A 14,168-nucleotide genomic window follows, 5' to 3' on the forward strand; every position below is an offset into this window, starting at 1 on the left:
AAAAAGAAAAAAAGCAAGAAATGACAAAATGTGCTTATCTGTAACTTCTACTCACATTTAAGGATAAAGGTAATATTTCAACTAAAAACTACACAGCCAGATGACGCCTGCTCTAATATTTGACCCATGTGGAAAGATTGAAGGAATTGGGGTTGTTTAGTCTACAGAAAAGAAAACTGAGGGGAGAAATGATAACAGTCTTCAAATCAGCTGCACTAAAGAGGTGAACAAATTGTTCATGGCTAGGGAGGATGGAACAGGAAAGAATGGTCTTCTGTTGTAGACCCTCTCCTGATTTTGCATTTTTTTTTAATATAGAGAAACTGTCCCTGTGCAAAGCCACAGTGAATTCAGTGTAGTTCTCAGCAGACTGTATTCAGTTTGCCTGTGTAAAGAGTTTGTGGAGACCTCCAAGATCTTCAAGATAGTTATGAATAATTAAAGCAGAAAAATAAAGAAGTCGTAACAGATTTTTAGATATTATTCCCTAGTTTTATTGTAAGGATTTCTTTCTTTTCATAGTTAGTACAAAGCCTACTGTTTGTCTGGCTTTTGTGTACTTTCAGTTTGATGGTCACGACATCAAATTCCTACAGAAAGGATGTACTTCTTGCAGTGTCAGGAAGAGATTTTCCATCTAAAATTGAGTTTTCATTGAACGTATTAAGTTTCTGCCTCTTTTCGACATCTCCTCTTTAAACATTGTTTTATCTTCTTCCAAGAATTATTTAGCAGCACCACCAATGTGCATAAACTTTCCAAGATAATGTAAACCAGATCCTGCCTCATCTTGCTGTTTTTAAATCTCTTCAGTGTTACTAACCACTGATTTCATTCTTCCTGCCTCATACTGCCATCTTGTACATGGATGAAACATATTTACACTTCAATAAACAGGGAAGTCATCCTTGCAAACACCAACATTTTTATTGAGAGGGAGTGAAAGGGAACTCCGGGGAGTACTGTGGATAGTATTGTTCAGCATACCTACACTGACTAGGCCGTTCTGTATTAAGGAGTATTAACTTAAGGAGCTGCCCAGCCAGACCATGTTTTCTTGTCTTCCCAGCTCATTGCTTGTTCCTCTGCACCTCATGATTTGAACCAGTGTACTACTCTGACTGAGTTGCTCTGGGAAAATACAGTCTCATCAGCCAGTGTTCGTCTTCTTTCAGATTCAAAACTTAGAATTAGTTACGGCTCCACCTTTTGCTATATTTCTGTCAACATTCACCTTGTGACTCGCATGCATCTGGAGTATCAAAAATGCTCTGCCCCACATAGGGCTCTTCTCACTCACTCCAAACCTAAAAATATTACCTTCAGAGTGATGAAGAATTTTAACATGCCCTCATATATGCTCCAAGAGGAACCTTTATCCATTTTCATCCTATTCCTCTGAACATCCCACAGTCTGTAACATTTCTTGTTTAGTGTAAGCGTAATGACTACAACTTCAGAGCGGACAAATACTGAACAGGTAGCTGTAATAAAGGTAGATTCTAGTGATAAAGAGTGATGGAAATGGTAAGTTTTCACCTTCTGGATTTTAACTATTGAGGTTTTTGTGATTAGGTACATCTGTGGGCTGCAAAAGGTTTCTGTGAGTATTAGTTAAAATCCCTAACTGTTTTCTAACATACTTTTACAATAATACAGTCCTTCTAAAGTTTATACCCAAGTACTACAACAAATCAGTGTATTTTTGGGTTTTGTTATATTTCTGCAGTAAATCTTAACTCCAGAGCTAGTAAACACCATTATTATGTGGTGATGCCATGCAAGGAAGGCAGCTGAATCATAATTTTAAATTCTCAGTACCTTATCAAACTGGTAGAGAAAATAAACATACACTCAGTTTACTCTTAAGTAAACTCTCATACTCCCATGCTTGCTGAAAGTGCACTGACGTATCGAAGAATCTAGCATAACAGACAGTAATATTTTGAGCCTGCATTGATATTTAAAGAAGAATATGAGTGTGAAATATAGCAACCACTGACAACGGGATCAAAGAAGCACTTTAACCACTTGTACACACATGAACTAGTTTTGTTTCAGCACTAAGACAAACAGATCTAATTAGCTACAGGAAAACTGGGTAAATGTCTTGAAATGAACCTGAAGCCCCATAGCCCCCAGTGCTGACAGTGAGTGAGTTCCCCATGGGCAGGGCTGCAGTAAAGCCCTCAGTTTTACAAAATGCCAGCACATAAGTCAGGTGCCAAAGCTAAGCCCTAGATTAGTCCGGGGGTTCTTTGACTGAGGAGCTACAACCACAGATATTTCATACCTCTTGAGGAAAGGGGATCTATTTGTGTCAGTCATCAATTAAGCAGGATGATCATTTGGTGTTTCTGCTCATGTGCTATGTAATGTGGAATCAGTAACCATCACTCTCTGCTGTGCCTGGTAAATGAGTTTTTACTACAGTCGCCTGATGAGAAATCTCGTTGTGCTCAGATGCAGTAGTGTAGGCAGCATGTGGGGCAGAATGGAAAACAGCAGAAAAGTGACATCCCCTGCGAAAAACAGTCTATGACCAATCTATAGTGAAAGGTGTGCATTTGGGTATGTCTATCATACATTTTAGTTTGGATCAAGAGTGCACTTTTGAAGTGGATCCTCCAACACCCCCAATTACTGTGCTTTGGTTCTCAATGCAGAGAGGTCTTGCCATACACAAACTAGATTCCTATCAGATGAAACTAAACCAGAAGATGTGTTCAGGAGGATGGCCAGCACTCTTCAACTGATAGTGGGCATTTTGTCAGCTGGACAGACCACCTGAAAAGCACACAGCACAGATACCAACTTTTCAGCACCAACTATTGTGTCTACTACTTGCTAACTGAGGCACAGTCTCAAGCTGAGAGATTCAGCGGCAATGACAGTGTAGATGTGGCAGTGCAGAGCTTATTCTCCCTAAGCCACTCCACCTGAGCTCTGGGCTGGCTTTGCAACCAGCACCAAACCACACACCTCTGCGTAGGTGCTACGCCATATACCCAGAAACACAGTGCTGCTGAGTTTAATCCTGAGTGTGTTTACATAAGCCACTGTCAGCCTCCTGCTTGCAGTATATCAGTATCTACTAATTATTTTTCTTTCATATGCTGGCACTTGGGAGGCCACAAATTTCACTGTTAGAATTTGCAAATTTTCTAGGGACTGTAGCAGCAACACCGTTTGGGACAGGTGCCAACGATTTTTGAGTAGAGAAGGTAACAGGTCAGTGTCAAAGGTAATGTAATTTGCTAGACTGGGATCCCTCTTTCCTGTCTTGGTAGGCAATGGCTTGGGAAAGACATTTGCGTTTGATGAATTCGTTTGGTGCAGCTCCTTATTGTTCAAAGCCAGGGGTGCTGACACGGGTGCCAAGAAGCGCACCTCTACTGCTAACACAAAGGAAACTAGAAGTACTGCAAGTGCCTTACAGGCTTGTGTTTCTCCTCAGCACATTAAATACCCCAAAGATCCACTTTCAAAATCCCCTCAACATATACTATTTTGGCTACTTCACCCACTCGTGGGACTTTCAAGGAACCCTCCCGTGCACACGGACTGGCTGAAGTCAAAAGCAGGGCTACTTAGCCCCTTACAGGTAACTCCAGCTCCTGTTTGGGGAGGCCGAGCCCCCGAGGAAGCCACACGGCTTCCCGCGCCTCCCATAAGGAACTGGCACCACGACCCCCCGGCATTTGTAACCACCCCAAACCCAGCCAGAGGTCCGGGGCTCCCCCTCGCAGCCCCCCGTACCCAAGAAGTAGGAAAACCCGCTCGGAAGAAAGCCGCGGGGTCTGAAAGCGGGCGGCTGCCACCGCACCTCTCCCAGAACCCGCCTCAGCCCGGGCAGGGACCCCAACGGCCCGCTCCTGACAGGCTCCGCGCGCCTCGCCCCTCCCATCCACCATCCAAACTTAAGCAGGGCCAGCGCCGGCCGCAGCTCGGGTGGGTGACCGCCCCGCCGCTCCCCCCGACGGCCCCCCCGCCACATGGCGCGGGAGGAGCCGCCCCGCGGCGGGCGCAGGCGCCGCACCGCTCGCCTCAGCGCCATGGCCCACGGGGGGCCGGCGGCGTTCCTCGGCGCTGTCGCTTGCCTTTGCTTCCTGGCCCCGGCGGCCGAGGGCTTCAAGAAGAGGGGACCCAGCGTGACAGCCAAGGTGACTCTCGCCCGCGGCCGGGGCGGCTCCGCCGACTGGGAAGCCTCCCCGGCCGCCGGCCTGAGGCGACTCGGGATCGGTCGGTCGTGAGGGGGCCGCGGCGTCTCCTCAGCGGGCCCCCAGAGGGGTTGTTTCTCCTGCCAGCTCCGCGCCCGTTGTCGGCGGTTACTGAGCGGGTGGGGGCCGCCTGGCTGCCTTTTACCCCGGTTTTATAGTGTAAAGTTGGTCCCTCGCCGGCTCGCTCCTTCCCGGGCCGGATTCCGTGCAGAAAGGAGGCCCCTGCGGGGGTCGGGTGTGGGGAGGGCTTGGGCAAATGCCTTAACTTTCCCGTTTTATAAGTGTTTGGGGTTTTTTTAACCCCTTTGGGCATGCCCCCTTTCTGTAGGCGCTGGCACAGCTCAAACTTTCAGTTGGCTAAGCCTGCCTCTGGCTCACAGAAATGGTAACTTTAAAATTGGTAATTACATCCTTGCTTCTGCGGTCTCTGCTGTCGCCATAGGCGGTTTGGGGCTGCATGGCGGTGTCCGCGCTGCGCTGAGCAGCGGGGTTTTAACTGCTCTGGGGTCCAGCTGTGCTGTATTTATTTTTTGCCGCCCCCCCACTTTGCTGAAACTCTTGATTTTGTGAGCTGTTGTTTTATTGCCCCCTTGTTTCCCGCTCCTTCGTCGTTCCTGCCCACCACAGGCTCGGGCACCTGGTGTGGGTTAAAACCTAACCCTGACCGTGTCGCGCTTCAGAGCGTGCTGCCAGCGAAGCTGCGGGCCGGGAGTTGGTGTGGCTCGGCGTTGCAGATCGCCTTCGTAGGCAGGACGGCGTTTGCGCCAGAGGCAGGTGCGGTAATTGCAGACGGCACTGCCCAAGAGATGGACTTGCAGGCCGTGCTGCCCGGGGATGCACCTGGTTATCGCAACATGCCGGTAACTCTTTCCAAAAAGTTTTTGCTGGCGCAGGAGGTGGCGTGTCTAGTCTGGCTTTGGATAAAGTAGGGATTAGATGTTTCTGCCCCCAAGTACCTTTCCACCTACACACAAGAGCAAGTGCCATCTTCCTGGTGCAAGATGCCTGCACTCATGAAAGCGTGACAGGGCAGGGCTGGAGCAGAGCTGCTTTCTCTGGCACGGCCTCAGCTTCTGAAGCCACAGACTGTGCCTTTGTCTCTGAACATCGTTGCCACCGTTGTCTACAACTGTCTACAGTTTCACTGCCATGGACTTCTAGTCCATGAATTTGATTTTTTTTTTTTGGGGGGGGGGGGGGGGGGGGGTAAATGTCATATGCTTTGGCCTCCAAATTGTCTTCTGGCAATATATTCCAGTTTAATTATGCATAAGTACTTTGCTTCTTCAGACCTTCTGCCTGGGATTTCATTTTATGCCCTTTTGTGATTCTTATGTTGTGGGACATAGAGAATTGCAGCTGCCCATTTTCCCTGTCCAAGCCAGTCATAACTTTACACCAGTTTTCTCTCTTCCAGTTTGCATAGTTTTATTTAATCTTTCTTCATATAAAAGGTATTCCAGATCTTTGAGCACCTGTGCTGCCCCTTTCTCTACCTTTTTTTACGTTGGTTTTATCATTCTGTGATAGAGTAGCCTGAATTACATGCAGCACTCAGGGTATGAATGCACAGTACAGATGTGTACCATGGCATAATTATGCCCATCTCTTGTCCTTATCCATTTTTAATTATTTCTAACGTTCATTTTCCTTCTTTGACCTTCACAAGCCCAGAGCCAAACTCTTCATCAAACTGCTCAGGGTGACTCCAGATGTCTTTTCTGAGTGGTAGCCGGTTTAAGACCCCTTGTTGTGGCTGTATAGTCCTATTCCACATGCAGTATTTTGCATTTATCAGGAGTTCATTTGTCATTATATTACCTGGTCTCTAGGAATCATGAGATTTTTCACAGTGAACTTTTTTTTTTCCCCCCTGAATAATTGAACACTCTTGGCAGTTTTTTCATTTTGATATACACCATCTTGTGTAAATTATATATGACTATGTTCATGAGAACCAGCCACTCTTACTGGTGCACTCTTTTTCATTTCAGTCTTGAAATACTTACTGCAAATTGTAAATAAGATTAAACATTTATATTAATAAGACTGAAAATTTATAATATTTATTTTTTTAAAGAGTTTTTGGTGAGGAATCTGGCCAGATGTTTTTTGAGATTTGAGACTGCTCTGTTGACCAGCTCACTAGTGCCTACATGCTTATTGACTTTCCAGAGAACTCAAGGAAATATGCTTAAGAGAACATGGCTTCTCTATGCAAAAATGGCATCTAAGGCTACCAAATATTTCCGTATTTGATTTCCTGGCCAGAAGTATGCAGACACGTTATGTGGTGCATAATTAGGAAGCACAGAACTTTCCAAAAATCACCAAGCATGTAGCACGGGTATGTGGAGTGGTAACAGGAAGCTAGGAACTTACTGTTTGTTCACAAACGCAGAATAAGCTGAAGCAATGCTTTTTGGAAGTACTGTGTTTGCTGCTCAGGCGAGCAGCTCTGCCACAAATGAAGCCTTCCGGTGGGGTTAGGTTTACAATATATGATGGACTTGTCTCCATGTGCTCTGTGAAAGTGTTTGATGGTACTACTGTCTGGGGTCATTGTTTGGTAGCCTCAGTTGTGGTACTTATATATGCTTATATATTTCAGGCAGTCCTTCTACGAGGAGAGCGTTTCCAGGCAAAATAAGGTGCATTTAGAAAATGTAGGCAGGCAATACCCCTTACCTAGATAACCCTGGCAGCGAAATTCAGAGAGGTATGTTTATAAAAATGTTAAGAAGTTAGTGAAAGTGTGCTGTTAATACTTTGGGAGCCACACATCTAAGAAGTATGTTATTTAGTGCCAAGTGCCAGGGAAATGAATGAGATGTATCAAAAGGAATTTTATTTTCTTTATAGAGCTTTTATAGCGTTAGCAAAGTTCAACAGTCAAAACCACATGGAAGATCAAGAAACAGTAGAAGTGTTTAGTAGGAGAGCGTGAAAGAGGCATTCACATTGGAGAGACTGTGGTCATTTGTTATCCTTATTGGACTAATTTCTTAGCATTGCAGACAAGTGATATTTGGTCGAGTGCCACAAGGAACAGCAAATACCACACCATAGGAATACACGTTGCTGTTTCCTAGAAGTTGTAATAGTCTTTATGTAACTTTTTCAGAACTCCAAAATGCCTCATTTCCTGACAGCTGTTCCTATTTTCAATAATTGTTGGAACATTTTTGCACGTTCAAATATGCATTCATATATTCTGAACTATATTAAAATGCTTTATAACTCATTTGCCTTTTTGAAGTTGCTTTTTAGCAACATCTACGTTGAAGCTTTTAGGCAATCAGCTGAATAATGTAGCTTGGTTATTTCTCTATCAGGTTTGAATTCATATTTAGGAAAGCGACTCCTTGCTTGAGCCATAGGATTTTCCTCCCACTGTTTGTCCATTTAATGACATTTAGGCTTTCGCCTATACTTAATCCCATACATACTAATGCCTAGAACAGTGGAGATTACAAGTGGATAGCAAACTACTGTTTGTGGGGAGTGTCAGTACTGTAGTTCCTTGTTATTGTTCACCACACTGGAACAGCATCATTGTTCTTCCTTACTTTCATATTTCATCTTTTCCGTACAGCTTTAAAGATGTGCATGTCTGGGAAAAATCTTCTTGAACACTACCTTCAAACTTGTGATACAGCAGTCTCACTGAGCCCTTAAAAGCGATAAGAATCAAAATGTATAGTCATCAGTTCTCAAACAGTTTTCTGCATAATCTGATTTTGGTAGCTCTGAAAGGATTTTTCTTAAACAGCACCCTCAGGAATTGAAGGATACTATTAATATAGACCAGCCAGAAACAGTTGCTTACCACCTTACGCTTTCAAAAGCTTGGCCTTTTTGTTGCGCTCATGTTTGTATCACTCTTGTTCTCTTCACAAAAATGTTCAGGTGTTCTTTGATGTGAAGATTGGAGACAAAGATGTTGGCAGAATTGTAATTGGATTATTTGGAAAAGTTGTCCCAAAGACTGTGGAGAACTTCATTGCGCTGGCAACTGGAGAAGTACGTTTGTGGTTTTCTTCCACTCAAGTTTGGATTGGGAAGTAAATATTTGTTTAATGCTGTTTCAGTTGTGAACTGTTGATCTTAATTCAGTGGAGCCTGTGCAAGAGTGCCATCCCCAAGGCTGTGCACTGGTGTGTGTCTTCTCAGGTCCTTGGGGCTTGGTTCATAAGATGTAATTATGATATGTTGGATATCACCACCCCAGTCTGTCCCTGCCATGCAGATCTAGTGTGTAGAGGTACTGTGGTCTGATAACGGTCAAATAAAGCCAATGGCTTTGATCACCTGCATAATACCTGGTTTGTGGCAGTGCAGCCCAGCTGCATTCACCTGCATCTCAGTTTAATTTCTTTCTTGCCAGTATTTGTCTCTGTTGGTGGTATGTTCTGTGAAATCTGGCCATTCACCACATGCGTATTTCCATATGACTGTAGAACTGGATGTTGTATTCATTTAAAGAATTATTTCATTTTCTTAGAGAGGATATGGATACAAAGGAAGTAAATTTCATCGTGTGATCAAAGACTTCATGATTCAAGGAGGAGACTTTACAGCTGGAGATGGATCAGGAGGTAACACGCTTAATATCTTTGAATATCTGCTGAAAAGATGAGCAAAACAGCGTATTCCCTCATTCTTTCAGCTCACATAAATGAAAAAACCCCAACACTTGTTTTAGAGCATTTAGTACTTTTCCAAGCGTCTTGGAACATAAGCTGCAATTATTTGGATTACCTGATTATAAGCATGCGTAGAGCTTCCTTTGTCCTCAGTTTTTGCAGATAGCTCTTTTCTGTCTGTGATTTGTCCCCATTCAAGAAGCATGGCTTTGCGTGGTGGGCTGGAGCCACGTGACCAGCTGAGCTGCTCCTACAGCATACTGTCTCCGAAAGACGGATGTCTCCGCCCTTCCCCTGCTCTGGCTTTGTGACAGCACTCCTTCCCTGAGGCACTCATTGATTACATGTATGCGTGAACCAATTCAAGTCATCCAGCAGAAAACTGATCTGTGATGAACAGTGAAAGCACATAGAGGGAGGGCAGGTAGGGAAGGAGTAGGCTGTCCTCTCTGCCCTCAGCTCACCCAGTTCTGTGGAACCTTCTGAAATGTGCTATGGGAGGGCATTTCAAAACAGGGGTAGAGAAATTAGAAAATGGGGGTCATGCCCTCTCCCCTTTTTTCTCTTACTAAATTTAAAACCATAACCTTACTGGTGGTGTTGAATTCTGGCTGTGTATATCACTTTTCCGTCCTGACCCTCCAGAAGACCAGTTCAGTCCACTAAGGGGGGCGATCCCAGTGCAGCATCTCTTGCATTGTATGTGTTCTGGCTTCTCATTTCTTCTCTTCCTCTACACGCACGTTCTTCACGTGCTATGATTTGAACCGTCTGCATACAATGTTAGTGATTTCCCCGCTGGGACAGAATGGAAAACACACACGTTCCTTTTTCTTGCAGCGAACAATGGTGAAGGCTAAAATACCAAACACACAGTTTTAGCATTAAAGGTAGGCAGTGCTTGTTTGCCTGCTGATACTGTTTATTGGGATAGTATCTGGCGGTGTTGGGAGCGGTGTCCCCATTGTGCTAGGCACTGTACAAATAAAGAATAGGACAGACAGCCTTCTCTTTTCAAAGTGATGGTGGTTTAAACATGACTCAAATGTTTTCTCTTCTGAACCATTTTAGAAACATCAAAATCCTTATGTAATGATTGTACCAATCCACACCGAGTCTTTTAGGCTAACTTCCATTTGGTCTTCATATATTTCTAAACATGTCTAAAGCAATTTCTTATTAGGAGGAAAAGTTGTAAAGACTAAAATTGTGACAAAACATGGCAACCTTATTTTTAGTGGCCATAATTGCATAATTTAAATTTGTTGAGCAGGGTAAAGTATACTATTGTGCAGTGGTGTATGTAAGCAGGACCTTTGACAGTACTCAGCTTGCTTGTTAAATTCAAAGGATAAAGCATCATCAGCTTTAAATATTCTCTCCTTATAGGTGATGTTTTAGCTTATCTCTTTCTTTACACACAAAATGCTTTTAGTTATGGAATCACTGACGATGGAACAGTGATGTTGCTGTGCTTGCTCAAACAATGAATCTTCAAGTCCTGAATTTATACTTTGTTTTTCCCATTTTTGCACAAAAAGGGTTTTCTTTTTTTTTCAAAGTTTGCTTTCTTATTTTGTGTCACAGGAAGAAGCATCTTTGGAGAAAGGTTTCCAGATGAGAACTTCAAGCTCAAACACTATGGAATTGGATGGGTTAGCATGGCTAATTCTGGCCCAGACACCAACGGATCCCAGTTCTTCATCAGTGTGACAAAGCCTTCCTGGTTAGATGGAAAACATGTAGTATTTGGCAAAGTCCTTGATGGAATGGTAAGCTAAAAGTAGTGGCAAGATTAATCCAAGAAAATCTGGACAAACTGCGGCGTTATATCTGTGTTAGTGTAACTTACACCATTGTGGTTCAAAACAACTGAGTGTTTAATATGTACATGGTAGAAACAATTGTGAAGAGCCTGGAGCTGGATGATTTAGAACTGAAATAGCAAATGGTGAATGCAGAAATGGAAACTTAAATCATGCCTTTGGCTTTCACAGCTCTTGTTTCAGACTAACCACTGAAATCAACACTGACACCTTTGCAGATTACAAATGGAGTAAGTTCAGGTCCCCCTTTCACTAATGCTGTTAGCCATGAAATAATTGTATTTCTACAAGCCAAAATCTAATATTGTAGCATGTGCTAGTTATGGATAACACTTTCACTGTTAGGGTTTTTAGAAGCATGTGAATGTAAAGTATATGAACACATATATTCAGATCTATTCAAAAAGAAAAAAAGCCCATCTAGTTAATCCCCTCAGACTGTACACAGCTGCCAAACTGATCAAAGGCCAAACAGAATTTAAGGTTAAAAGTGGTACTTCCAACTGATTATACTTTTAGTAGTCTGGTTTTCCTTTTAAATTACTCCATTTAATCTGTGTTTTGAAATGAATGGGGGAAACATGAACTACTGCACTGACCACTTCTTTGAGGAGTTTGAAAACCTCATCAGAAGACTTGCCCCCCACTCCTACATTCATATTGAATTCAATTCTCATGAGCTACAATAGTAGCTGAAAATTTTTGAGGAGACTTGGACTAAGTTTTAGTTTAGTTAGATTAATGGACAGATACCCAAAGCCAGGTAGTCAGTATTCCTAATTGAATTTTGTCCTTTAAAAATACTATTTTAATTAGTTGCCTAGCGTGAGGCCAGTAGTTTACCTGTACCTGTCTGGCTGGAGGGCATGGTACCACACTTAAAATCTGTGTGTGTGTTATACTAAAGGTAAAAGCAGTCGTCAGATTTCCTGAAGCACAGTTATGCTGTACAATTAGAAAAATAATTACTGCTCATCCTTTATGATCTCTGGATTCACTTTCTGCTCATAGGCTACAGACAGACCCTGCGTGTGCTAGGTTGATCAGCTGAAAGGTTATTTTCAGTTGCCCCTTCATAATATTTTTGTTGCCTGAAAGTTTTATAGAAGGGCAAACAGCCTTCCATGTGCTTCTGTCAACTGTGTGTGGGTTGCAGAATGGCACAACTGTTAATGTGGGGGGAAAAAAAAGCATGTCGGAACTCAACAGGGTAAAGGTCTTTGTTCAGAAGTTGCTTAATAAATCGTAATGCTAGGAGCACTTAGTTGTTTACCTCGTACCAGACTTGAGCCACTGGAGTTTTCTTGGCTAAACTGAACTCTTTTTTTTTTTTTCTTTTTTTCTTAACAGTCTGTGGTGCACTCGATAGAACTCCAGCAGACAGATGAACATGACCGGCCCCTTCAAGACTGTGTGATTGTGAACAGTGGCAAAATAGCTGTAAAAGAACCATTTGTAGTTGAAGTAGGCGACTGGTGAGACCAACAGTCAGAATGGAAAGTAAAACTCAATCACTTTTCTTTAGGGCCTGTTTTTGACCGATCTCAACTATCCATTGAGTTTTCTCCTCAAAACATATGAGGCTATATTTAGATAATACTTATCATTTGCCAAATACATAAAAGATACAACCATTTCTCTAACAACTTGATGGAGCTGTCATCACTCCTTGAAATTCAAGACATAGCCTGCTAAATCCTAGATCTTGCAGGAAAAAGTCTTTACTTTTTCAAGGTTTGAAATACGCTCATTTTATTATCTTTGGAAATTTTTGCAATATTTGTTTCTGCCTTTTCAACTGAAAATATTATTTTCTGTACAGTATCTGCATTTTTAAAATGAAAAAAAGTAAAATACAGCAGTGTTTTGAATAAATAAACTTTGATTTCAAATAAATACTTAATGAAGAGCTTTTTTTATTTCCCTGTGCAAAGGCCTTTTTTGTCACCTCAGTTGATTCTGCAGAATATGCAGGGGGTGCTGCTTTCCAGGAAATGAGGTTGTAAGGTTAGAGCAGGGATGGTAAATTTCTCTAATCTTAACATGTCAGATAAAGTCCCTGCTGTCTTTCAAAAAACCACAGTATTCAGATACAATCCTGTAATCAAGAAAGAGCAGCTCTGTCTATTGTTAAGTAAGATCATCGGTTAGAAACTGATTAAAACAGAAGAGTCCTTGTTTTACAGCACAGTGAATTTTATAACACCTAGCTGATTTTATTTATGATAAAGCTCAAATGCTTTTTCCTGCAGTTTTGCTGTATGTCAGAGATGCAACTTCAGGTTCATTATTTTTGTAATGCTGCTTAAATAATTCTTAAGCTGACAACTTACCTGGTAGCTTTAAACAAGGTCAGCATAAGGTACCACTTAGAGACAGCTGTGTTCGTTATGTTCTTTAATGAGTTACACAGTACTCCACAGGAAAGAGATGTGGATTTTTTTCTCTGGAGTTTCCAGTGTTTTAGAACTCAAGACGGAAGAGCTCATGCCAAGATCTGATGGATTCGTCCACCTGCACAGTAGGCAACACACCACTTATCTTTGTAGCAACTAGTTTCCTGAAGGGTGTCCTGGAGCCCACGTGAGGTATTCAGACTCGGAGTGGTGTGGGGGAAGAGCAAGTACTACAGCGCAGAGCTCGTAGGTACCTACTGGCACCCTCCTCGCAAGGAAATGGGAAAATGCTGTGGGCAGGGATTTACCTCGGGTCCTCCTGACACTTCATTTGTAGTTACAGGGGTGCTTCTGCTGCTTCACCATCCACAGTCCTGGGGCCTCTCCTGAGGGGAAATACTGACCCTTTTTTTCAGAGACCTGTGAAAGGATGACTGTCCTCTTTAAAAGAGAGCTAGAGGAGAACTTGTTGAGGGCCTCTAAATTTGCCTAGTACTAGGCAATCAGACTTCCATTTTACCCCTGCTCATTTTTCTTTCTACTAACTGTTTAAAGTGAAATTCTCTGAAAAGCGGCACTGGGAAGCAGTGTTAGGAAGTAAAAGCAAGAATGGCTCAGACTCCCTCGCCCAAATAGCTTTCCGCTAGTAGCTGAAAGCTTTCCTGGAAGTTGATCCTGCAGACAGTGTAGAGAGTTCTGCTACCTGAATAAGTGCTGCAGTCACAGGCCTACCTTATTTATATACACGCCCCAGCTTGCCCCATCCCCAAGCAGCTTTAAAACAGATACAGTAGTCAGCAGGAGGCAACCCGTGCATCTCCAGGATCAGACTTCTGTCCGTGTCTAGCTTTGCCATTACTGCTTTTGCGCAACACTCCCTTCCTCTGATGAGCCTGATGACTTACTGGCTGTTCAATTACACTGAATTTTTCCCCCCCAAGACGTACACTTTTATAAGCCTAGCGTGTTCAGATAGCATGGTGCTGGGAGTTCTAAATGAGCAGACACCCAAGTATTTGCTCGTGCTTCATGTGGAGATATCTGTGAGACCCCTCTCTGATGACACCAAGCTCAGAGAAA

General features: G+C 43.0%; 1 protein-coding gene across 1 annotated transcript; it reads left to right on the top strand.

Moving 5' to 3' along the window:
• Nucleotides 1-3,995: 3,995 nt before the first annotated feature.
• PPIC (peptidylprolyl isomerase C) lies at nucleotides 3,996-12,588 on the top strand. The gene is made up of 5 exons (XM_076362670.1): nucleotides 3,996-4,163; nucleotides 8,130-8,243; nucleotides 8,725-8,818; nucleotides 10,454-10,638; nucleotides 12,043-12,588. Exons 1-5 carry the CDS (start codon nucleotides 3,996-3,998, stop codon nucleotides 12,169-12,171), a joined length of 690 nt encoding a protein of 229 aa, XP_076218785.1. The 3' UTR covers nucleotides 12,172-12,588.
• The last annotated feature ends 1,580 nt before the right edge of the window (nucleotides 12,589-14,168 follow it).

Source organism: Aptenodytes patagonicus, chromosome Z, assembly GCF_965638725.1.
Source record: "Aptenodytes patagonicus chromosome Z, bAptPat1.pri.cur, whole genome shotgun sequence".
Taxonomy (NCBI): Eukaryota; Metazoa; Chordata; class Aves; order Sphenisciformes; family Spheniscidae; genus Aptenodytes; species Aptenodytes patagonicus.

What these genes read in the sequence shown, in the direction of transcription:
- PPIC (XM_076362670.1), top strand. Translation starts at nt 3,996, where the DNA reads ATGGCGCGGGAGGAGCCGCCCCGCGGCGGGCGCAGGCGCCGCACCGCT. An exon ending in TTGCGCTGGCAACTGGAGAA is followed by an intron (nt 8,244 to 8,724) that starts GTACGTTTGTGG and finishes TCATTTTCTTAG; the next exon opens with AGAGGATATGGATACAAAGG. An exon ending in GCAAAGTCCTTGATGGAATG is followed by an intron (nt 10,639 to 12,042) that starts GTAAGCTAAAAG and finishes TTTTCTTAACAG; the next exon opens with TCTGTGGTGCACTCGATAGA.